Below are 26,611 nucleotides of genomic sequence, written 5' to 3'. Positions count from 1 at the left end.
TGTGTTTTTTTTCCGCATCTCCTCTTAAACCACAGGTCTGATTTCAACCAGACTTAGTGCACATACTCCTTACTGCCAAGGAACAATTGTTGTTGGAGTAAGAACCACCTGCCTACCACAGTTCAAAAGATACAAAGTCGTAAACAGTGAGGTGTGTGAAAAACTGCTGCATTGTGCATGGTCTTTAAATTTATTACTCCTGTCCTACTAACTATTCGCAACACTTTTTGCAGGCAGTATCAGCATATAGTACTGAATGTACCAACAAAATTATATCTTTGTATGACACATAGATCAGGAGATATGATGTCATAAACACTGAGCTGCATGAAAAAATGCTGCATCATGCATGAAGTTTTAATGCATTTATTCTTTACGACAGAGGCACTCCTACAGTCGAGTAAACTTAAGAAAATGCCTGACACCTGGCATTCCTTTGGCAGCTTTCAGCTATGAAGCACAAATGACTTCAGGTGAAAACAGTTGCCGTCTATAGAGCTATGAGAAAGCATTCCTTAGGGATATTTACAAAATCGCTTGTCTACAATGTGAAGCAACTGTGCCCAGCATATAGAAACTATCTGGGATATTACATTACAAAGACAGTTTTTTCCCTAACAGAAAATTTGCAAAATAAATACCCTTGCAATGTTGGGTTTGGCAGTTTTACTATGAGAAAGGAATTAAATGAAGCTAAGTTTTAAAAATGTTAAGTATTGCTCATAGTGAATTCCTACAGTTGAAACAATAGTTTTCGAGTGGTAGGAACATTTCGAAGAAGATTGTGTAGATACTGAAGATGATGAGCATTGTGGACATCTCAACACATCATCGAGTGATGAAATTGTGGAAAAAGTTAAAATAAAAAAAAATTGAACAATTGCCAAATTACAATCAAAAATTTAACTGATAATGTTGGTGTATCAAGTATCTCATGCCGTGAACATTTTTTTGGATATTTTGGGAATGAGACGTGACAGCGAAATTTGTTCCCTAGTTGCTGAATTGTGAAAAGCAACAGCGGGGAATGCACGTTTCTCAGGCAACATTAGCTGAAGTGAAGAACAGCTGTGTAGAGCTACTGAAACATGGCTTTCAGTTATGACTTTGAAACTAAGGCTGTTTTACCAGTGGAACCATTTTGAACGCCAAGAATGGAAAAAGCTCGGCAAGTGTGATCTAATGTGATGGTTGTGTTCACTGTGTTCTTCCATTTTAATGGCATGGTTTCTGCCACAAGATGGAACAAACAGCAAGAAGCACTACTAACAAATTCAATGTTGTTTGTGTGAAGCAATCTGAAAAAAAAAAGAACCTGGATTTGTGACAAAGTAATACACCTGTTCACACTTCATTGCCTGTTCATGATTTTTGCCCCAAAACAATACTGAAAAGATGTGCCAGCTTCTTATTTACCAGGTAGATTTTTTTGTTTCCTAAAAATACACTCCTGGAAATGGAAAAAAGAACACATTGACACCGGTGTGTCAGACCCACCATACTTGCTCCGGACACTGCGAGAGGGCTGTACAAGCAATGATCACACGCACGGCACAGCGGACACACCAGGAACCGCGGTGTTGGCCGTCGAATGGCGCTAGCTGCGCAGCATTTGTGCACCGCCGCCGTCAGTGTCAGCCAGTTTGCCGTGGCATACGGAGCTCCATCGCAGTCTTTAACACTGGTAGCATGCCGCGACAGCGTGGACGTGAACCGTATGTGCAGTTGACGGACTTTGAGCGAGGGCGTATAGTGGGCATGCGGGAGGCCGGGTGGACGTACCGCCGAATTGCTCAACACGTGGGGCGTGAGGTCTCCACAGTACATCGATGTTGTCGCCAGTGGTCGGCGGAAGGTGCACGTGCCCGTCGACCTGGGACCGGACCGCAGCGACGCACGGATTCACGCCAAGACCGTAGGATCCTGCGCAGTGCCGTAGGGGACCGCACCGCCACTTCCCAGCAAATTAGGGACACTGTTGCTCCTGGGGTATCGGCGAGGACCATTCGCAACCGTCTCCATGAAGCTGGGCTACGGTCCCGCACACCGTTAGGCCGTCTTCCGCTCACGCCCCAACATCGTGCAGCCCGCCTCCAGTGGTGTCGCGACAGGCGTGAATGGAGGGACGAATGGAGACGTGTCGTCTTCAGCGATGAGAGTCGCTTCTGCCTTGGTGCCAATGATGGTCGTATGTGTGTTTGGCGCCGTGCAGGTGAGCGCCACAATCAGGACTGCATACGACCGAGGCACACAGGGCCAACACCCGGCATCATGGTGTGGGGAGCGATCTCCTACACTGGCCGTACACCACTGGTGATCGTCGAGGGGACACTGAATAGTGCACGGTACATCCAAACCGTCATCGAACCCATCATTCTACCATTCCTAGACCGGCAAGGGAACTTGCTGTTCCAACAGGACAATGCACGTCCGCATGTATCCCATGCCACCCAACGTGCTCTAGAAGGTGTAAGTCAACTACCCTGGCCAGCAAGATCTCCGGATCTGTCCCCCATTGAGCATGTTTGGGACTGGATGAAGCGTCGTCTCACGCGGTCTGCACGTCCAGCACGAACGCTGGTCCAACTGAGGCGCCAGGTGGAAATGGCATGGCAAGCCGTTCCACAGGACTACATCCAGCATCTCTACGATCGTCTCCTTGGGAGAATAGCAGCCTGCATTGCTGCGAAAGGTGGATATACACTGTACTAGTGCCGACATTGTGCATGCTCTGTTGCCTGTGTCTATGTGCCTGTGGTTCTGTCAGTGTGATCATGTGATGTATCTGACCCCAGGAATGTGTCAATAAAGTTTCCCCTTCCTGGGACAATGAATTCACGGTGTTCTTATTTCAATTTCCAGGAGTGTAAATAAAACCTTAAAAAACTGTCGCTTTATGAGACTAATAGATTAGATTAAAAACCCATCACCGAGAGAGATAAAATCTATCCTAAAGATAGAGATCCAAAAGTGTCTTGATCGTTGGAAAAATTGATGGAAAAAGGGTATAATATGTAATGAGGACTATTTTGCAGTGCATAACTTTGATGTAGGCATTAAATAAAATCCTTTCCAAACAACAAAATTCCTGAAATTTTTTGAACACACCTTTTATGTTCCAATAATTGGTTAATGACAATATCAAGAGCTGTTACTGAGATGTGCACAAGCTTCCCAACGGAGTGTGTGTGTAGAGCAAAATCAGCTGTATTTATTAATGTTAAATTTGCACGTTATACTATCCAGAGCCAAAACGGTTCCCTTTTCAGGCACCTTTCAGGATGTAGAAATCAATTTAAGTTCACTATCAGAACAAGACAGCTTACCCTATTTTACTATATCATAGATTCTCAACTAATATTAACTGTCATAGTTTTAAGAACATAGAGTGGCTTCTGAAAACTCTCATGCAATTCATTTTATCATTAGAAAAATTACTTTGAAAATATTTAGTCAAAGATAGAGAGAGAATTTCTTAACCACATTTAAGTTCATTACTTAGTTAGGATGTAATTAACATGTTACTGGCTTAACATGTTATTGATTGCTGTTTTGCAAACAGACTGGTGTAAGTGTAAGGGGCATAGCAGCATGTTTGCGGCCATGGGGTCACCAGCAAGTGTCGATAGTGTCTGCGGCAACGAAGTGAAAATTTATGTTTATATTATAAGGTATTGTGAGAGAATTGTTTGTAAATCAAAGAACGTTGTACAATTAGGACCAACAGAATGAGGCAGTACAGTTGTTAATACACTGACTTCATGTTTAAGAGGATGGAATCTGTTCTGTATGGCCATCCTTACTCAGGTTTTCTGTATTTTCCTAAATGATTTCAGGCAAATGCTGGAATGGGTCCTTTATCAAGGCCATAGCTGACCCTGTGCTCTGTCCTCATAAAAGCGCACTCATATCTTTTGTGTGTGTGTGTGTGTGTGTGTGTGTGTGTGTGTGTGTGTGTGTGTGTGTGTGTGTGTCACAAGCCCTACATCATTGAGAGATGATGCGTTTCCATTATCTCTGAGTTCTTGAAATATAAGGGGCGGTCAGCAGGGAGAAGTAGGAAAAATAAATAAATAAGTGAAGTGTTTATTATGTCAAAAGTAATGGCCTTAATTGTTAATACATTTATCACACTGTGAGACAAGGTGGTCAGTTCCATCATGGAAAAACATTTGTGGTTGTCTATGAAACCATGGTTGTACCCAGGCATGCATCTCTTCAATAAAAGCAAATTTCTTTCTTGGTGGCACCGGAAGGAAATTGCATGGAAGGGGTTGGTACTGTATGGAAGATGTGTAAAGGCATGTGTCCACTAGCAAGTAACTTCTGCAAGCACTTGCTGAGATTTTTAAAATAGAGCAAAAGTTTGTGCAAGTTTCTTTCACCACATTGCTTCAACAAGTTAATTTCAGGAACTTGTTACAGGGACTTGCAGAAGTGTTTCTGCTAGAGCTGGTGGAAGTTTACAGTGTTGTAGTTAGAAATGGATGCCACCATTGTTGCATTATTGTTGTTGTTATTATTAATGAAGGAAAAATTGTTACAAAAAAAACAAAACTAAGAAAACAAAGTGTGTTCGTAGGGATAAAGAAGTGTACATTTTTCAGTTATAAAGAAATTTGAATGAAATAAAATCAGAGGTTGTTCTTCAGATTAAAAACTTTCAGAGAATTTCATAAGCCAATTTTTAGATTGCTGATCGATTTTTGCAAACAGTACCAGTATTTATTACTTTTTTTACAAATGTAATGCATTTGTGTTCATGCTAAAATTAATAATCTACAAAAATTTGAAGACATCTGTACTGCCTTGATACTTCTCCCTGTGGTGAAACAAAATAATATGTAAATGATTATCTCACTTCCTTAGCTGTGGTGATCAGTTTTAAATGTTAGGGATTCTCATGGTCCATTTGTTTTGGCCCATCTGTCTTCATACTGGTCTCCTTTCCAACACTGACATTTGTGTACTAGTATTGAAAACACACAACTTTTACAGCGTTAGGAAAAACTTAAAGCAACTGGCAAATTTGGTGAGTACTTGCAGCAAGATGTAAGAAACTGTTTCCACTAACTTGCAGAAGGTACTTCTGCAAGCTGATGAAGCTTGCAGAGGTTGACTTACTGGGAATGTTTCCCCATCAAATAACTTGCAGAAGTAGCTCCTGCAACCGACTTGTGGAAGTTTATGTGCTAGAGGACACACATCTTTAAGGGCTTTGCAGAAAAACTTCTGCAGCATAGTCAAAACAGCCTTGCTCGCCTGCATATGGCCAAGGTTGTTTCGACTATGGTACAGAAGTTTCTCTGGGAAGCCCTTATGCATGCTCCATAGAGTCTCAATCTCTCCCTGTGTGATTTCCATATTTATGGTGCCCTCAAGGAAGATATTTGTGGTCATTGATTTGCTTCAGATGAAGAAGTGCTCACTCGGGTAAAACTGTGGTTCCTTGGGTGTCTGCAGACATTTTTCCATGAAGACATTGACCATCTGGTCTCATAGTGGGATAAATACACTAACAGTTATTGCAATTACTGTTAAAATAATAAACTGTTTATTTACTTTTTTTCCATCTGTCTCATTTTCATTTGACTGCCTCTTATAATAAGTATATTGTTGTCAGTGTTATCTCCTTTTAGATGGTTGTCAATGCTTTATTGATTTTCTTTTTTCATTTTGAAGGTTGGTGCTATAGGCCAGATGGCTGGACAGATGCAGGCGCAGATGCAGGGAGCCCAAATGGGGCCCCAACTAACTGCACAGATTCAGCAACAACAGCTTTCAGGACAGATGAGAGTGCAAATGGCTCCTGGTCCACTGCAGAGCCAGATGCAAGCACAGATGCAAGTCCAAATGCAGACACAGATGGGTACCCAGATGGCTGGTCAATTACCAAGCCAGTTGCATGCGCAGATTCCTCACATTGCTCAGATACAGGTATTTATTATAAATCAAAGGTAGGTCAGAAATAGAAACCATAACAAAGTATCTCTGCAAATTGCTTCCTGCCTTTTGTGGGAATCTCTTTCACTTGTTAGCAAACAACAGGCACTTATGATCAGCTGTTGTTTGAGTGTGTATCCTTTTGTTCTCTGTTGTTTCTATCTTCCAGGCAGTTTATCATTGGTAATGATGTCTTTTGACTTGGAAGAGTGGGCAATCTAGTTTATTGAAGATTACAGGGAATGAGAATTACTTTGAACTTCACAATAAAAGATTACGTGAATAAAACTTTGAGGCATGATGCCCTAAAGGAACTCAGGTATATACCTGACTTGGCGAGAACAAAACCCAGTCTTAATAGTCTCCGTTCATGTCACTACATGAAGCACGAAAGATGCCAAAATAGTAAAGTGGAGTTGGGGCAGAACAATATTGTACATTGAAGTGATTTGCTTCTCTTGCATTATCGTTTCTCAAGGACACACTGCTAATTCCCATGAGGCATACGGTGCTAGAAATCAGAATAGATGTTATGACTCATGAGAGAGTAAAATTCCAATTTATTCATATTGCGAACATATTTACGTCCTGGACTTCCCATTGTTAGATTTGCATTGTTTTTGAGATCTGTGTTACATTCATGGTAAGTCTTACATGTATTTGTCCTGCAAGGATACTGATTTCTTTTCCCTCCTAAAATATTCTAAAACCTTGTGTCTTTTTTGCGACAGTTGATGGTTTACATGTAATACCAATACAGGCAAAAGACTTACACGAGATGAAGTAATGTTTCTCCATAATCTTGCAATTATCTCCTCTAATCTAGTGTCCTCAGTATCCAGCGACCCAAAAGCAGCATAAAAGTTCCTAGATATTGGTTGCTTTTGGAGAAAATTCTGCAAGTGAACACAACATTCACATCAATAACATGTTCATTTCATTGCTTTCCGAAACATCCTAAGAACAGACATCTTTAAATGGAAAGTATCAAACAATGGAAAATCCAGAATAGAATAATAGATTGCTACTCACCATACAGTGGAGATGTTGAGTCGTGGACAGGCGCAACAAAAAGACCGCTAAACAAGTAAGCTTTAGGTCAAAAGGTCTTCTTCTGAATTAGCCAAAACACACACACACACACACACACACACACACACACACACACACACACCGCCCCCCGCCCCCCTCATGACCACTGTCTCTTAAGAAAGAAACAGAAAGGGAGAATACTGTTTCGATGAAGTACAGCGTAAGGAAAAAAGTGGCCTGACAGTATCTGTTTGTGCCACAACACTTCAAAGTCAGCGACATCCAAATACAGGTATCAAAGGGAACAAGTTCTAGAGAAAAAGAAACAGTTAATAACAAATCAAAAGTTGCATGAATGTCACGCAAAGAGTTCTTTGCAGTAGCAATAGCAGGAAAATCCAAATGTGATAAAAGTGAGTTTTGAGAGACAGCAGATCACTCATGATGAAAGCACTCCATAGGTGATCTATTCTATTCAAGACAGGTTTGGCTGTATAAATTGTGCATTATGATTCATTCCCCAGCACAGATCAAGGAAGGGAGTTCTTTTTATGTGTGACTTGAAACAGGATACTATAAAGTTCTGGCACAACATAGCATTGTCAGGATATTAAATAAAGATTGATAGCAGTCAATGTCAAGTCCAGTGCAGTAAAAGCCCTATGATCAAATATGACTTTCAAAATAACTGCTCAGTGAGTGATGGCTTTTGGACAGTTTAAGAAGACTGTATAGTTGTCCGTACGGGACACTTATAGTGGAAGTACTATAGAGGTTGAGGTACAGAAATTCAAAAAGTACATCCAGCGAGGAAAGCCGCCACTTTGGAAAAGAAAAATATGGTCAACAAGGAAAAGAAAAAGTATGTCTTAAAAAACTTGTGAGGCCTTAACTTCCCTCTTTGCATGTATCGACTTTTGAAGAAACTTGGTAACTTTGTCCATCCATTGCCAAATAAACAATGAAAATTTTAGAATGCACATATTCAGAATCGTGCCTACAAAAGCTGTGTAAATGTTAAATCATGTCTTACAGTATGATTTATGAACAATGTGTTTTCTCAAAAATTTACTTTTTTGTATGTGTCAAGTTATTAAAAAACACTCCTAAGTTATTGTTAGTAGATTACAAACAATAAAATTTATTGTCAAGAGCAGTACTCTTTGTGAACACTTTTAAACATGCACAGCTTAGTAACCTTTGGTATGGCACTAGATGACATTGATCTTTTCACATTGAACAAATGTGGTACAAATGATCATATTACAAACAAATTAGGAATTTGAGAGCAGGCCTGCGCATGGTGTCAACCCGACCATTCAGCTCGGATGCCCGGATAAATTTACTCTCAAATGCTACTGATATTAGCAAATATCTTGAATTGTGAAAATATAGGATCCTAACAGTCTTTATTTGGGCTCACATGCAAACTTCAGTCCAGGTGAAACCAACCTATAAACGATTCATCCACTTTGATACCTGGTACGCTTTTCACAACAAATGTTTCTACCCTTTCAGCTTAGGCATCTGTGGTAAATACCAGGTGTTCCCAAATGAATGTCAGTGTTTTAAGGCTGGCATTTATTACATTCAACTTAGAGCTATAAACAATACATCAGATGAAAGAGTGACTCAAAACAGTTTTGTTTATGAAAGTGCTAGTAATAAAATTGGTGAATAGTGAACATAAAGCTTTTTATGTTTTATAGTTCACAAGGACTGAATCTATTGTTACAGTCCACTGTGCATTCCTTATTAAGTTCCATTGTAACTCTCAAAGTGGTAATAACATCCATAGTGTGAAGACACTGGCTGTCTTGCAAGAAGAGGAGTATGATTTGACTAAGAGTGAGTGAAGAACATGTTGAACAAGTGAGAGTCTTTCATGCGTCGCCCCAAGAAATCATTTTGGAAGACTAGCCATGAATTAGCAATTCCAGTTACGTCTGTATGGAGAGTGTTAAGGAAATGCTTACAACTAGGCCCATTCCGTTTGTAGTTGTTACGAGCTTTGAAGCCTACAGATTATGGTTTGTGTGCTACCTCTGCAAACAGTACTGAGTTATGCCAGTGATGTGGTACACCATCTTGCTTTCAAATAAAGAGTTGTGGTTCAGCTTCTTCCAATTGAGGAAAGAGCCATAACTCTAATGCAAGATAAGGTGCACCACCTAGTTGTTTCACCAAGAAAGACTGGCTCATAAACTTTCTAATGGTGTGTGGCGCAGAAACATCCAACTTAGCAGAGTCCCGTTGCATCAGTACGATCATTTTCTGGATTGTCTAGTCATCATAAAGAATTCACATTTCACCAAAGTGGACATGTGAACAAACATATTGTGTGCATCTAAGGGTCAGCAAATCCCCACAAGATGGTATTGTTGCAACAGGACTCCTCTAAGCTGAATGTATCTGTGTAACATACTGTCAGAAAGTTTAAGGGTCAGTCTTTTTTTGGTCAAACAAGTGTAACTGGTGTTTCTTATCTTGATGCGTTAAAACTACGGCTCTTCCCTCAGTTGTAACAAGGTGAAACACAAAACTTTATTTGACAGCAAGATGATCTGCTACATCACTGGCATAACTCAGAATGTGATTGGTTAAATGACATTTAATGTGACCACTGGACTGGCCACAAGGGGCTCGATGACGGGTTATTTTGCATGACTTCCATATTCACACACGATCTTATGGCATGAGATTTTAGCATTTGGGATTTCATAAAGGATCATGTGTATGTGCCTTTGGTACCAGATGATCAGCCCAACTATGGAAATAGAATTGAGGCAGTTGTTGTAACAGTTACCGCAGACAAAATGATAAAGGTCTGGGAAGAACTCACCTATCGACTTGATGTATGCCATGTGACAAGTGATGCTCATAATGAACACCTGTAAGAAAAACTGTTTGAATTTCTCTTTTACTTAGGGTATTATGTATTATTGTGAGTTGAATGTAGTAAATGCTACAAAGTCTTCAAACCCCGATATTCATTTTCAAACATGTGGTATATCTGCTAAACACCAAATCATTTAGTGCCCGTATCAGTAATCTCTTTCAGTTGTTCTCATCCTCCCAGAAATGTGGTTTGCACTTTCAAAACGATCGGTCAGGACAGGCCTGCCCCCACCCCCTAACCCCACCCAGACATAAACTGATACTATCTTACTTGAGATAATTTCAACCCCCTGCCCTGTACCAGCCACTAAACTTTTCTCCTAGCAGTCCCATACCTTACCATTACAGCTGTCCCTGACCCTGAACCTGTCTCCCTAATGTGTGTAAGCCATATACACACATGTATTACACAAACACAATCTTTTGTAATTCTTACACACACACACACACACACACACACAAAAACCTCGTCCCTCCCCTTTCTTCACCCAGTGTCCATTCCATTTCCCCATAATCCTCCCAACCAAGAGACTTCTCTCCCTATTTGGGTAATGAAAGAAAGAGAAGGGAAGAGGACCGAGGATATGCTGTACCCTTATGGATGTGATAATGATCAAATCTGGAGTTTTAATTTGTCTGCATGTACTGCTCCAACTTCTGCAAGGACTTATGTGGATTACTGTTTTGTAAGAGCTATATTTCAAACTGTTTGGGAATCCAGCGTAATTTTAGAATTATTTCTCAGTCTGTTTAGTTTGTAACTGTGTACCTTTTTGATTTTGGTGGTGTTATGATGATGCCAGTTCAGTTGAGTTCGGTTCAGGGCAGTTGTATATGAATTGTCTGTTCCAGGGAAATGATAATATGATGATGGCAAATCAGGCAAGTGGTTTCGCTGGTTCACGACAGTTTTTAAGACAAAGTCCATCACCATCCGCCCCTTCACCAGCAGGACTCACTGCAGGGCCTGCAAGGTATTATGATGACCTGTAAGAAGAAGCTACAAAAATTTTGCAATTTGGCATTTATGAATTCGTGAATTTCTATTGTATTTTGTTTAGGGGACAGTGAAATAGAAAAAGCCGCTGTTGAAATTAATTTTATGCTATTTTTTATCAGCAATCAAATGGCAGCATCTCCAGCATTGGTTCCATCACCAAGTTCTCAGCTTACACCAATGTCAGTGCCTCAAAGATCAGTTGGTAAGTAGACCTTAATTTTTACCTTACCTTTGGTCTCTTACCAAACTCAATATCTTTGTTGTGGTTGTTTCATTTTATGAATTTCCTTCTTGATTCATTACTTCACAAAATGATGCAAAACTCACAAAACTAGATATCACAATTTTGTGTTTTGTAACATGCCCCTATGATGATTGTCGTGATGTGAAAATTTAGACTGATCATTTCCTTGTATGTTGCAAGTAATGTAACTACTGGAATTCTTTTAAAACATTCACCTATCCTTATTTCAAGCATATTATTCTTTGATGTATAGCATCGTCATCACCATCATCATATTAAAAAGCAGTTACATGCTATATTAAATGTTTACAGCCAATTTAATATTGTTTTTCCAAATGGTGTCTGTTTTTAGAATGTTCCCTGTAAATTACAAAAAGTGTAGGTCCTTTTCAACAAGGATGAAAGAATTCTGCCCTCCTACTATAAGTATATTAATTAGCTGCAGAGGGAGGGATGTGAGTGGTGGTGGTTGGGAGTTACTAGGCAAAGAAGCCGTGACTGCCATCTGTTGGCTGTGATACCAGTTGTAAAATGCAGCATATTGCATGTATGTCGGGGGGGGGGGGGGGGGGGGGGGACTGAGTCATTGGTGTAACAAGAGCTGAAAGGATTTGGAGACCACATGTTGTTGCGTGTGTTACGGTTCCAGGTATCACACCATGCAGTCACAATTAATTGAATAGTGGCAGCTGATGACAACTGTTTTTATAAAGGTATAAAACGAATTGATGTAATGGGATTTATACCCATTACCTGCAGCATATCAACCGAATAACTTAATGACTATATTGGGGTGTGGTTTCATAAACCAATTTTGTTATTGTAGCTTCAGTTGTTATCTAGTTGACCACAGGAAATTATTTTTTGTTGTTTTCTCGCAAACAATGGTTCACCAGGGAACGTGGTTGCAGGGTGTGATATAAAACCTGGGACCCTAACCTACACAACCACATATATAGTCTCAAAATGTCTATCCCACCTCCAGGGACCTCTACTTGTAAGGAGAGAAGTTTTAGGATAGGGTGCATACGCTGTGGGGAATCTGAGAAAAACCCGGTAATTTTTTCATCTGAGAGACAACTGGGAAAAATGCAGGAATTTTTTAGAATTGTTGGAATTTTTCATTGTTTTGGTTTTCAGTTAAAATTTTTTGTAATTTTGATGGGTAAGAACTGATACTCTAACAAAGAATATTGCTGTTTCCAACTGCTGCAGAATAATTCTGCAGCAATAAAACATAAACAAGGAAAAGAATATAACTTAAATTGCAAAGGAAATGCACTATTTACAACACAAAACTCGCTGCACACACAAGCATCTACCAACAACAAACTGTGTGAAAGGCTTTAGGATGAAGACAATGTAATACTTCATAACAAAAAACTGCTTCCGATGAACATGACATCAAAACTGCTTACATTAGGTTCTTTGGAGCAATTGCCAGTGGGCTCACGCGCATGTGTAGTTAAGTTGTGTGTGAGCAGTACTCCTCCCGCTTCTGGCTACTTGAGTGTAGCAAGGTGTACACGATCCGGGACAACTGGGAGATCCGGGAAAAACCTGGGAATTTTTTTAGAATTATGGGAATTTTTTGTTGTTTTAGTTTTCAGTTAAATTGTTTGTAATTTTGGCTGGTAAGAACCGATACTGTAACAAAGTACATTACTGTATCCCGCTTCTGCAGAATAATACTGCAGCATTAAAACGTGAATGAGAGGAAAAATGAAAACAAAACTTAAGTTGCAAAGGAAATACGCCATATAAAATAACAGTGCTCGTACAAGTGTCTGCCAACAGCAAAATGTGTCAAAGGCTTTCGGAAGGCTATGCAATGCTTCATAACAACAAATTGCCTCCGATGAGCGTGACGTCACAACTGTTTACATTTAACTCATTTAATCAGTTACAAGTGGGCTCATGCACACACGCAGTTGAGTCGCATATGAGTAGTACCTTCTCCTACTTCTGGCTACAGAAATGTGGCTGTTGGCTGTGTAAATAGCAGTAGCAGCAACCAGCCATCTGGTGTACCCGGAAAAATTGTACTTGCGCGCCCAAGCTGCCAGATTCACGCATGCGCAGCAGGCCCGGATCTAGTGGGGGGTGGGGGCAAACCAGGGTATCTGAATTGGGTGGCAATTTCAGGGGGAGGGAGCAAATTCATATTCTTGAGGAATAAAACCTTGTTTCACAAAGCACCTAGCATCCAGCGCACATTGGTCTATCAATTATTCATATGATTTTGAAACGCACATTCTAAGTTGATTTCTGAATGAATTATAAGTTGATTTTTGAATGCATGCATAGTGTACGTGATGCCTCTGCCAGAGGAATCCTCGTCACATCTAGAAATAAACTTTCCTGCAGACAAAACGAGACGGGGCTATATGAGCTGAGCAGAATAAAGCCGAACCAGTGAAAGCCAACTGCTGCTTGTTTATGTGGTTGATTCGGTTTACGAATGTTCAGTGTTGTTATAATTACTAGTGAAATCCGTAGGTTCAGACTACCAGAGTGGAAATAAACGACTAACAGGAATAACAGGTAAGAAAGATTACATGTTATCTTCTCAGTGTATTCAAGAAAGTGAAATTTTTACAGAAAATTTTTGGCCAGATCACTACATTAGACAGGGCCAGTGGTAGTCCCCAGCTAGCAGCTGCTTAAATTCCATTCTGGGAGTAGCGCGAAAAATGCATTGTACGAACATGTAATAACGCCTAACCGGAGAATAGTCACTGCATTACTAAACCAGTAATTGTGGCAGGGTTAGTAAAGTTAACCGGAGAATGAGTTTTGACAGTGGTAGGAATAGTTATGGAATTAGTGATGACAAGATTGTTTGTTAGAAAGAGGAAAGAGAAGAAACTGGGGCATCACACAAATTATGGAAGAGTATGATGATTCCAAATTTATACAAAAATTTCATTCTACTACTTTCCCATCTCGTGCATGAGAAACTGGAGCGTATGAATGAAATGTGAAACTATTTCCTAACATACAGCTGTTTGCTTGTAGTAGGCCAAATAGGTATTTCGTATTGGTACTTCGTGAATTATATTGTCGTATTATGAAAATGATGATTATTGCCAAAACAGTCTCGCTTATTTGGTGTGTGTTACAATTACTGCAATATTAGAAAGACCTGTTTTGTTTTATCCAGCACACAGTGACAAAATAGACGTAATCAGATCGAGAAACCACACAGTCTTGGGCACTATTTTTATTAACAGCTTTGTAGTATTAGACTACAACATTTCTATTTTTCATGTAGGAAAATGTTTGACGAACTGTGATAGGATAATTGTTCTTTTGCAGAAAGGAAAGCGCACCATGTAAAGCTGTAGCAAGATGAGAGAGAAATGTGTACCATTTTGCCTGTCACTTGTCTTTACTGGTTTTAGGTATCCTATATTTAATTTTATGTCACACAGAAGAGCAAGTTACTAGCTAATAGGCAATAAAGTTTCCAGATTTTCTGAACAATTCTTGCTCTCCTGGTTACAAATAATCCTATCCAGTAATAATTGAGAGGGTGGGTTCCTGTCCCCCCCCCCCCCCCCCCTCCCGCCCCACCAGTTCCACAGAGTGAAATACAGTGGCGTGTGCATGCTTGAGACCAAATAACGTGTCTTACATTTCCTCGAAGATATGTTTTATTTATCAGACTTTTCATAAAGATGTGCGCTACAAAATGAACTTATTTTTTTCTTTACTGCTCTCACGTCAAATGAAAACAAGGCGGATTTCTGTGGCTAGGAGCTATCAAGTGAATTAAAATACATTCACATAATTACAGAAGGCTAAAATATGTTACTAGTTTCAGATTTTATTTTATTTCCACATTTCTGGCAGTCAAGCATTAATTGCCTCGCAGAACAATAAAGTTATTTTTGTTGGTTGGCTAAAGAAATTTGGCTTTTATTAAGCTTTCCTGCTGAGGCAGTCAATTTATTTGAAACAAAGTGGTTAGTTTCAACTGTTTGCTGCATTTCAAGTACACATTTTCATCTTCTAGCACGGTATGGCATTATGCCATAATTAAGAACCAAACATGAGGTAATACACTACTGGTACTACAAGAAAATTTATGTCCCGAAAACCACACTGAAAAGTTTCATATTAGGTCAAGGCCTATGTCATTGGGAATCTGGATATATGTGCACTGTATGGCGTACTATGCATTTTAGTATGGTTCACGAAATTCCGACACTTTTGGAGTATCTTCTGATCTATTGTTTCTTTTATGACATAATGTAAGTAAGATCTTTTAATGTTTCACACCTACGAACATACGGGCTTCCTACACAAGCATGGTGACGCCTCTTATCTGGCGCTCTCTGGCAACTGCTGAAATGAATCTATTTCTAACAGGTTGTGGGAAAATATTACGAAGTACTGTTCGAAAAGCGTTATTTTCAAAGTAAATTTCCTTTTATGTAAGATGAACTATGTGCGAGAATGTATGATTAATTTCTTAAATCGCAGAGTTTACTCTCTTTAAAAAGTCAACTCTTTGTTGATGAGCCATTTAGAAGAATTTCGAGCCCAGAAGATCAGAGATTTATGTCGGTTTTAAAAATTTTACTGGCGTATTTGTGTGATGTATCTTAAAGTGTAACATGCTCTAAACAGATCAACATTATATGTGAAAGCTTAGCTTCTCTTGTAGCTTATTAATCTTCGAGACAAATATTATATGCGAAAGCTTTGCTTTTCTTGTAGCAACACTGTGTATATTAATTTAAACCATTAACTTTTCCTGTTGGTGGAATTCAAATTTATACTTTTGTAATACGAAAATATGCAGCGTACATGTTGCTGCACATCAAAGATCTTTCCAAAACTTGTCCCCCTACCCTCCCCTCCCCCTCCCCGAGTTTCGTTTTCTAAAGTGCCGGGAAATTCTACACTGCTGTATAAAACCATATTCATTCAAAGGATAAGTTTTACAGTTCCGATGGAAAGTATTCTGTCACTTAACATGGAAAAAGTGTATTTTCACCTGGGAGAAAACGTATTTTTAATCAGGAGATCTGGGGAAAATCTGGGAACTTTTTTTCCTTGTCTGCATATACACACTGGTGTAGCTGTTAGCTGTATTGGCAGTGGCAACAATCAGCCAGATGCCAATAAAAAAAAATTTTCTGGAACGCCCTAGCTGCCCGACTCGCTCATGCCCAGAGCAGTCTGGGTTGAACTGGGGAGGGGTATACTCCCTATATGATCCATGTTTATGTTTAGTAAATTTGCCCCCCCCCCCCCCCCCCTCCCATTTTACAGCTCTCGTGTCAAATGAAAACAAAACGGATTTCTGTGGCTGGGAGCTATCAAGTTAATTAAAAAGCATTCACATAATTGTGGAGGACTAAAATATGTTTTTAGTTTCAGTATTGTGATTTTATTTTATTTCTATGTTCTTGACACTTGAGCATTAACTGCCTTGCTGAACAATGTCGTTTTGTCAGTTTGCTAAAGAAAATAGGCTTTTATTAATCTTGTCAGCTGAAGCAGATGTGTTTCATTCCACACTGTTGGCTAGTTTCAACTGTTCTTTGAATTTTAAGTGCATGTTTTGATCTCCTGGCACATATGGCATCATACCATAATAAAGAATCAAACATGAGATAATACAGTACTGGTACTACAAGAAAATTTACAACTCGAAAACCATACTGAAAAGATTAATATCAAGTTGGGGTGTACTTTATTGTCAATCTGAACATACAAATGTGCATGTCAAGCCAAATTATGAATTTTAGTATGGTTTATGAAATTCCGATGTTCTGTTTCTTTTATGGCGTAATGTAAGATCTCTTAATGCTTTTTATGTACAAACACACGAGCTTCCTATGTCATTGTAGCTGCGCATGCAGTAATGCCTGTTTTCTGGCACTCTATAGCAAATGCTGAAATGAACTTATTTCTAATAAGTAGTGGGAAAATATAGTGAATCGTGGTTTGAAAAACGTTTCTTTGAAAGTAAATTTTGTTTTGTGTGAGATGGACTATGTTATGTGTGATCACTCTCCTAAACCAGAGAGCATTTGATTCTCATTTAAAACTTTGCACTTTGAGGACCAGCCACTTAGAAGAATTTTGAGGCTGGAAGACCAGAATACATTTATGTCGTTATTTAAAATTTTATTGACATATTTGTGTAATGTACCTTAAAGTGTATCATGCACAAAATAAGACTGACATTATATGTGAAACCTTAGATTTTCATGTAGCTGCTCTGTGTACATTAATTTAAACCATTAACTTTTCCTATTTGTGTATTCACACTATATATATATATATATATATATATATATATATATATATATATATATAAAACAAAGATGATGTGACTTACCAAATGAAAGTGCTGGCAGGTCGACAGACACACAAACAAACACAAACATACACACAAAATTCAAGCTTTCGCAACAAACTGTTGCCTCATCAGGAAAGAGGGAAGGAGAGGGAAAGACGAAAGGATGTGGGTTTTAAGGGAGAGGGTAAGGAGTCATTCCAATCCCGGGAGCGGAAAGACTTACCTTAGGGGGAAAAAAGGACGGGTATACACTCACACACACACACACACACACACACACACACACACACACACACACACATCCATCCACACATATACATGACATTGTTCCGAAATGCACCCCCAACCCCTCTTGAAAGTTATGTACTACGCCAGTGTATAAAACTGTAACCATTCAAAGTATTGATAAGTGTTACAGTTCCGAGTGAAAGTATATGTCACTTGACACGGAAAAAGTGTATTTTCACTGATAAAAAATTGTATTTTTTAAACAGGAAATCTGGGAAAAATCCGGGATTTTTTTTTTCCTTGTCCACAAATACACCTTGTAGGAATTCCTACAATAAATAACGGTGCTCTTACAGACAGACAGACAAATAGATAATTTTAAAAGTAATTGAGACGGTGGGAAAGCAGTTTTAAATCCCCTTAACTGAAAAATTTGAATCGAAGTTTGCCTGTTTTGTCCAGAGTTTCTGGTTATTTCTCAGGCTTAGCTTTGCAAAAATTCCAAATTCATCTCTCACAAGGAGATGTTCCTAGTGGTGCACTTGACTTTCTGAAACTATCTATACAGTGATCTAGGTTAAGATTCCAGGTATCACACACCTCAGCCATTCACTGTGGTGGGCCTCATTTACGAGTAATTGGCAAAAAAAAATATCAGAATTTTGTGTGACACTAAATAGCATTAAAAAAGTTGCATTACATAGTCTGGTTGCATGATGTAATGGAGACAATAACAGCTCTCTTGTTGGTGATTGAGAGTTCAAATCTTGTCAGGTGCATAAATTTTTATTTTTTTAAAATTTTTAAATCTTTATATCAATATTACTTCGATCATTATTTTTATTCAATTAACTGTAATTTTTATTTCTATTCCATTGTCACATCATTTTAGTCTCCATATGAACATCATTTGTTTCATGTTTTCTGTAAATAAGTCTTCTTCTAATCAGAATTTTTGTGAATATGAATTTAATTATATTTATCTGTTATAATATTCAATTATTTGAAAATTCTGATTTATGAGTTAAAAAATGAAAGACGAAACAGTCTTGTTATGTTTTTGCAGTGATGTGAAAAATGTATTTTTGTTACAAAATGTACAATTTTTTTGCATGGTAATCATCAAACATACATTTGAAACATAACCTAAATACCTATCACTGTGGACAAAATAACACAAATGAAAATTTAAATGAATGACGGGTTCATAAGAAAATGAAATTCAAACAGAATGAGAAATAGTTATAATGGACAAAAATGTGAATGAAAAAGAAGTGATAATAAAAAAGAAATTAAATCAAAAGTAATACACAAAATTAATGAAAACATGTGAATAGAGATTTCAAGTGACAAAGAATGATAGTAAGAAATATGAGAGCAAATGAAAAAGTTGATATCATGGCTAAAATTATGTGACAAAGGAATGGAGTTAAAAAATTACATTTAAAGCAATTAATTGAAAAAAAATCGTGATTAAAGTCATTTCAATAAAGAATTAATAATAATAATAATAATAATAATAATAAAACACTTAAGACATCTGACGAGATTCGAACCCATAACCTCTTGCATCCGGAGCCGTTATCCTATCCATTACAGCATGCAATCAGACTACATAAAGCCACTTTTTTAATGCTATTGAGTCTCGTGCAAAATTCTGAATTTTTTCTTCATCAGTCATTCGCAAACAAGGGCCTACTAGGGTGAATGGTTTTAGTGTGTGGTAGATGGGATCTTAAGAATCACCATATAGATAGTTTCAAAGAAGTCAGTCGCACTCAGTCATATCATAGAGAGAGAGAGAGAGAGAGAGAGAGAGAGAGAGAGAAAAGATTATGTATGACACAGGGCATTGATTGTGGTGCCAGTTGATAGTACTGTCATGAATCTGCATTTTGAGGGATGTATTTGAAGAAAGACAGCTATGGAGTTCTCATCATATCCAAATTCATTGGGCTTCACAAATGCATAATTGTAAAAGTGGTATCTGATTCTTTTTTCTCCCACATACCAGTCATATGGTTCTGTTAGTGTTGGGTCACAGGTTTTGTTAGAGTAGGCATCCCAAAGAAAGCAGGTGTTGACAGGTGTGAAAATTACCAAACTATCAGTTTAATAAGTCCCTGCTGGAAAACACTGACACAAATCCTTTACAGACGAATGGAAAAACTGGTAGAAACTGACCTTGGGGAAGATCAGTTTGGATTCTGTAGAAATGTTGGAGCATGTGAGGCAATGCCAACCCTATGACTTATCTTAGAAGATAGATTAAGGAAAGGCAAACCTATGTTTCTAGCATTTGTAGACTTGGAGAAAGCTATTGACAGTGTTTACTGGAATACTCTCTTTCAAATTATGAAGGTGGCAGGGGTCGAACACAGGGAGTGAAAGGCTGTTTACAATTTGTACAGAAACCAGATGGCAGTCATAACAGTCAAGGGTAGTATATTGAGCAAGCAGTAAAGGAAACAAAAGAAAAATTTGGAGTAGGAATTAAAATCCATGGAGAAGAAATAAAAACTTTGTGGTTTGCTGATGACATTGTAATTCTGTCAGAGACAGCAAAGGACCTGGAAGAGCAGTTGAACGGAATGAACTATGTCTTGAAAAGAGGAGATAAGATGAACATCAACAAAAGCAAAACAAGGATAATGGAATGTAGTCGAATTAAATCAGATGATGCTGAGGGAATTAGATAAGGAAATGAGACACTTAAAGTAGCAGATGAGTTTTGCTGTTTAGGGAGCAAAATAACTAATGATGGTTGAAGTAGGGAGGATATAAAATGTAGACTGCCAATGGCAAGAAAAGTGTTTCTGAAGAAGAGAAATTTGTTAACATAGAGTATAGATTTAAGTGTCAGGAAAAGTCGTTTTCTCAAAGTATTTGTATTGATTGTAGCCATGTATGGATGTGAAAAGTGGACAATAAATAGTTTAGACAAGAAGAGAATAGAAGCTATCGAAATGTGGTGCTACAGAAGAATGTTGAAGATTAGATGGGTAGATCATGTAACTAATGAGGACATACTGAATAGAATTGGGGAGAAGAGGAATTTGTGGCACAACTTGTCTGGAAGAAGGGATCGGTTGGTAGGACATGGTCTGAGGCATCAAGGGATCACCAATTTACTATTGGAGGGCAGCGTGGATGGTAAAAATCGTAGAGGGAGACCAAGAGATGAATACACCAAGCACATTCAGAAGGATGTAGGTTGCAGTAGGTACTGGGAGATGAAGAAGCTTGCACAGGGTAGAGTAGCATGGAGAGCTGCATCAAATTAGTCTCTGGACTGAAGACGATGACAACCACAACAACAACAACAACAAGCAGCATAAAGTAGGTTTCAGACTGAAGTCCTCTGTGAAAACAGATGTGAAAGATATGTGTAATTGGGGAGGAATTCCACCTTACGAAAACACCTTCATAGTTTCTTCTCCCTATCGTGTTTCAGCACATTTTGTGCTATCTTTAGTGGGTTTGTTTATTTTCCTTCTGCAAAGCTGTTACGTGTTAATCTTTAAAGAAACTTTTGGTACAAAATACTTACATTTGTAAAATGGGCTATTATTATCAAATGTTTTTACATTAGTTTGCATACAGTACATAGTTTGCATACAGTACAGAGTGTAGACGTATATTACTGACCTGGGGCGTTATGTGTTGTTTATTTACGATACGTCTAAAGTTTCAAGTTTTGTGGTACATCTGAAATAAAGTGTATGTATGCATTTGTTTACATAGCTGACATCGAGCTACTGGATTTTGTGCTTGTAGATTTAGGTCTACGACACAATCTACAGCTTGTCATCTGCTAAAAGTGAAACGTTATTTTATTTCTCTGTTTATCGGTGTTTCCGACTAAGAATCACTATGTATCATGTTGTTTGGTGCATTACGTAAAGCTTTTTTTGATGCTGAGGTGGCTTTGTGTCTGGATATCACACTTATTTCTTTTGTTTTTATCGTTACACATTCATTTTATACAATTGCTTGCCAAACAGATATTTTGCCACCATTATGTGTTGTCGTGACTGTGTAGTGTTCACTTGTTTTGTGGCATAGTTTTGTGGATGTGGCACACAGATTTGAAGTTTTGTCGACGTTTATGGCGCTTTGTGTGTGTGTGTGTGTGTGTGTGTGTGTGTGTGTGTGTGTGTGTGTGTGTGTGTGTGTGTGTGCGTGCGCGCGCGCGCGCGTGTGTGCGTGCGCGCGCGCGCGCGTGTGTGTGTGTGTGTGTGTGTGTGTGTGTGTGTGTGTGAGCGAATAGTGTGATGAGGGGAGAATGAATTTAATTTTAGAAGCTGATTATATGCAGTTTTGGGGTAGGTGTTATTTATATAGTTCATCTGTTGTGGCGAAGATGGTTTTATTGCACAGTGATGTATATTCGTTTAGTACTTTCTTTCCCTGGACTATTAATTTTTGGATGTGATAATGGAAGGGTGAGATTGCTTAAACAAGCTCATTCTCTGTTTCAATCCCAATCCTTGTATAAGCTAAGTAATTGCTTAACAGTTGTTTGTAATTACGATGTTACTGATTGGATCATAATTTTTGATGAGAGTGAGTATGAGGGGATAATAATTAAGATGCTGGAATTCCATTTCATTTGGGGCAGTTCAAATACTCGTCAGCCTTCAGGTTTGTTTTCCAAGAGTACTTCAGTTAAATGTTAGTGCTCCATTCCTCAGATTCTGATGACAGCGGAATATTGAACTCTCTCTTTGTCTGTTGAATGAAGAGATTACAGTGTAGTTAATTTTATGTTTAATCAGCTGCAATCTTTATTAAAAAGAATATGGCCAAGAGTGCAATGAAGTATTTAAATTTTTTACTGTTTTGTAATAAATAATAATTTTTGTTGTTGGAAAATAGTTTTTGAGGTATCCATTTTCACAGCTTTTAGTGATCTGTCATTCAGTTTAATGTAAATTGCATACACCCCTTGATAAATATAATTGTATGCATTAGTGTATGTGTATAACTGTAAGGAAGGGAGAAAGATAATATAGGTGGATATCTGTTCACTTCTGTTTAATAATATCAGTGTTTTGTTTAAATCCTTCCCACAGGAATGGCACCCTCGCCAAGTAGTTCCTTAAACACACCTGGCCCTGCAGTACCTACCCCAAGCCCCTGCAGTCAGCAGGAGGATCAAGCTTATATAGAGAAAGTACGTCAACTTAGTAAATATATTGAGCCACTTCGCAGGATGATTGCCAAAATGGGAAATGATGGTATGTCTGCTTGTAAACTAAAATGAATGTTTTAATAGTGATAAAACATGATTTTGTAGCTCATTTTGATTAAGTGTTAGGTTAATAAGCCAGAGAGTTCATGTTTGATTCTACTGGGGTTTAAGATTTACTGTGGCACTATATTGCCTTTCCCTTGTGTACCTTGCGTGTTTACTATGGTTTGAATTCTTCTTCAAAACTATAGTCTTCAACAGAGTTTTGTTCCACTGTGTAAGCTTAAATGTGAGCAGCAAATCTAATTGATATGGTACATTTTTCTCAAGTGGTTTTAACAACTGTTAAATTATGCTAACTGGTTAAAATGAGCAGACATGAAAAAGTAGAGATTGATTCAATGTATAAGTGCTTTGTTAGGTGTGGGTCCTTGTGAAGAATTGTGCCTCGACCTTCCTCCAAAATGAGAACCACCTTACCCTGCCAGCCATAGGATGACATGCAGTTTAATATTATTTCCAAATCTTAATTTGACTTTATAATTTTAATTACAAAACACAGTGTCATGTCTTTTTGTGCACTTTGTAATTGCCATCTAGCCCTGAAAATTGTGTTAAGGGAAATACGGTGAAACACTTTTTGCACTACGAATAAGGTAAACATACCAGCTAATACCAGTGCTGTCACAGTGAAATAATATGGAATACTGGTCTTAACTTGACTCTCACAATTAGATGCCTGCATAGACTCATCCTGTAATTGCAGAATATGTTGTGAAATAAAGAGAATCTAAATAAAATTCGAACATCAATTGGCGTACTTCAGTTTTGTTGTGCGTGAATAATTTAATGTCATTTATTAATATTCATTTCCACTGTTGGACAAAAAAGCTAGTTCAGAAAGGAGACTTTTGATCTCTGCCACTTTTGGGCAATGAAAGAATTCACTGACGACAAATGAAAATTTGTTCCAAGGCGGGGATTGAAACCCAGGTCTCCTACGTACAGTCAGGTGCATTAACCATCTACACCACATTGTCAAGAGTAATGCCTGATCTCATGCATAAGTATGGCTGGAATCTTAACAGGAGGCTGCTGCTACATGGGGGGGGGGGGGGGGGGGGCAGGAGTAGAAATGAAAACTAAACTAGCAATCTGGTTCAATCACCCGATCACCAATGCACTCTCTTGCCCTATAGTGCATGTCAAATCGAATGCAACTTCCATGTACATTACAGTGCCTTGAAGACATAATTCTACATCTACATTTACATTGTTACTCCGCAATCCACCATATGGCATATGGTGAAGGGTACACCATATCACTGCTGTCTATTTCCATTCCTGTTCCACTCACAAATAGAATGAGTGAAAAAGACCGTCTATATGCTTTCGTATGAGCCCTCATTTCTTGTATCTTATGTTGGTGGGCCTTACATGCAATGTATGTTGGAAGCAACAGAATCATTCTGCAATCAGCATCAAGTGCCAGTTCTCTAAATTTTCTCAGTAGTGTTCCTCGAAAAGAATGTCACTTCTCTCCAACGATCCCCACTGAAGCATCCCTGTAACGCTTGTTGTTTTGATCTGCCAGTAATAAATCTAGTTGCTCTCCTCTGAATTGCTTCAATGTGTTCATTTAATACTACCTGGTATAGATCCCAAATATTCGAGCATGTGTGTAGCAAATGCTGAGCCGTTAATTGCAGAACAGCTGAGCGTCATAGAAACCTCCCATGCCAAGTGGGTGGGAAAAATTAGCGCTACCACTACGAGACAAGATCTTCCAGCTCGTCTATCACCAGATCTCACTAAGGAACAACAGAAGAAGCTACTTGTAATTCTTCAAGAGTTCTCTGAATGCTTCAATCCACAGGTGAAGAGCAAATTAGGCAAATCAACGGTGAAGTACTGGATTAGCACTGGAGTCCATCAACCAAAAAGCCAGAGAGCATACCGCGTGTCAGCAACGGAACATCGAATAATTCATGATGAGGTAGAGAAAGCGATGAAGAATGACATCATTCAGCCTTCGCAGAGCTCATGGTCATCACCAGTGGTTCTTTCGGGAAGAAGGATAGGATTGCAGTTAGCACTTTTGTGTTGATTACAGGAAGCTTAATAATGTAACTAAAAAGGACGTTCACCCTCTTCCACGAATTGACCATACCCTAGATTGTCTGAAGGGGGCTAAGTTTTTCTCAACCATGGACGTGTACTTCGGATACTGGCAAATCGAAGTAGATGAGGCTGGTCATGAGGAAACTGCATTCATCACCCCTGATGGCCTGTATGAGTTTAAGGTAATGTCATTTGGTTTGTGTAATGCGCCAGCAACTTTTGAACGGCTGATGGATAATCTTCTAAGGCACCTGAAGTGGATGATTTGTCTTTGTTATTTGGATGACATTATAGTGTTCTCAGAGACATTTGATGAACACATAAAAAGACTGAGGGTTTTTCTTAAGTGTCTCCTACAAGGCGGACTGGAACTTAATCCAAGAAAGTGTCTCTTTGGAGCAAAAGAAACTAAAATACTTGGAAACCTCGTCAGACAAAGGTGTGCGACCAGACTCAGAAAAGGTGAGATCTATAATGGAATTTCCTATTCCTAAAAGTATTAGAGATGCGAGAAGCTTCCTCGGATTATGTTCTTATTACCGTCGTTTTATCAAAGACTTTTGTATCAAAGCCAGGCCACTCCAAGAGTTGTTAAAAGCCGATGCTAAATATATCTGGGGTGGTGCTCAGCAAGATTCTTTCGATGTGGTGTGAATAGCTCTGATGACTGACCGTGTACCTGGTCTGTATGATGAGAGAGCAGCTACAGAACTACACACAGATGCCAGCGGGTATGGGATCGGTGCTGTTCTGGTGCAGATTTCGTATGGAAAACAGGAGGTTATAGCCTATGCTTCTAGGAGAAACTACTCAACTATAGAAAGAGAATGTCTTGCTGTGATCTGGCCCATGTGCAATTTTCGCTGGCCCATGTGCAATTTTCGACAGTATCTCTACTGGAGGCCATTCACAGTTGTTACAGACCACCATTCACTTTGTTGGTTGACAAGTCTTAAGGATCTAATAGAACGACTCACCAGGTGGGCACTACGTCTTCAAGATTATGACATTACCATAGTGTACAAAAGTGGAAAAAAACACCAAGATGCCAACAGTCTCTCAAGAAACCCTGTGCGAGACTATCAAGACTTTGATGAAGATAGACTGTCTCACTGCACTCCAGGATCTCTCTGCAGAGCAGGAGGAGGACACCAAGATATCTCAAATTATGCTTGCCTTAAATTGGTCAGGGGATGTGAAAGGAAAATTTAAGGTAGTTAATGGATTACTTTGCAAGAAACACATTGATCCATTTGGAACGAGGTGGCTACCAGTGATTCCTAAACACATGTGCTTAGATGTTCTACCGAAATTCCATGACACACCTAAGGCTGGATATTTAGGATTTGTTAAGACATACGATAAGATCTGCAAGAGATTTTTCTGGCCAGGTTTATTTAGGAGTGTCCGTCACTGTGTGTTGCACTGTTGAGAGTGCCAGAGGTGAAAGGCAGTTCCTCAGAAACCACCTGGCTAACTCATACCAGTTCCACCAGCTGAAGCACCTTTCCAGCGTGTTGGGTTCAAAATGGCTCTGAGCACTATGGGACTTAACATCTGAGGTCATCAGTCCCCTAGAACTACTTAAACCTAACTAACCTAAGGACATCACACACATCCATGCCCGAGGCA

General features: G+C 38.9%; 1 protein-coding gene across 1 annotated transcript in view; it reads left to right on the top strand.

Moving 5' to 3' along the window:
* Window positions 1-26,611, top strand: part of LOC126260257 (mediator of RNA polymerase II transcription subunit 15) — a 165,811-nt gene that overhangs the window by 109,417 nt on the left and 29,783 nt on the right. Inside the window, exons 7-10 of the mRNA XM_049957585.1 lie at window positions 5,683-5,937; window positions 10,726-10,847; window positions 10,993-11,075; window positions 22,740-22,904. Of these exons, the coding sequence (XP_049813542.1) occupies window positions 5,683-5,937; window positions 10,726-10,847; window positions 10,993-11,075; window positions 22,740-22,904 (625 nt within the window). The remainder of the gene's footprint in view (window positions 1-5,682; window positions 5,938-10,725; window positions 10,848-10,992; window positions 11,076-22,739; window positions 22,905-26,611) is intronic.

Source organism: Schistocerca nitens, chromosome 5, assembly GCF_023898315.1.
Source record: "Schistocerca nitens isolate TAMUIC-IGC-003100 chromosome 5, iqSchNite1.1, whole genome shotgun sequence".
NCBI classification, from domain to species: Eukaryota; Metazoa; Arthropoda; class Insecta; order Orthoptera; family Acrididae; genus Schistocerca; species Schistocerca nitens.
This window is presented reverse-complemented; position numbering and strand designations above follow the sequence as displayed.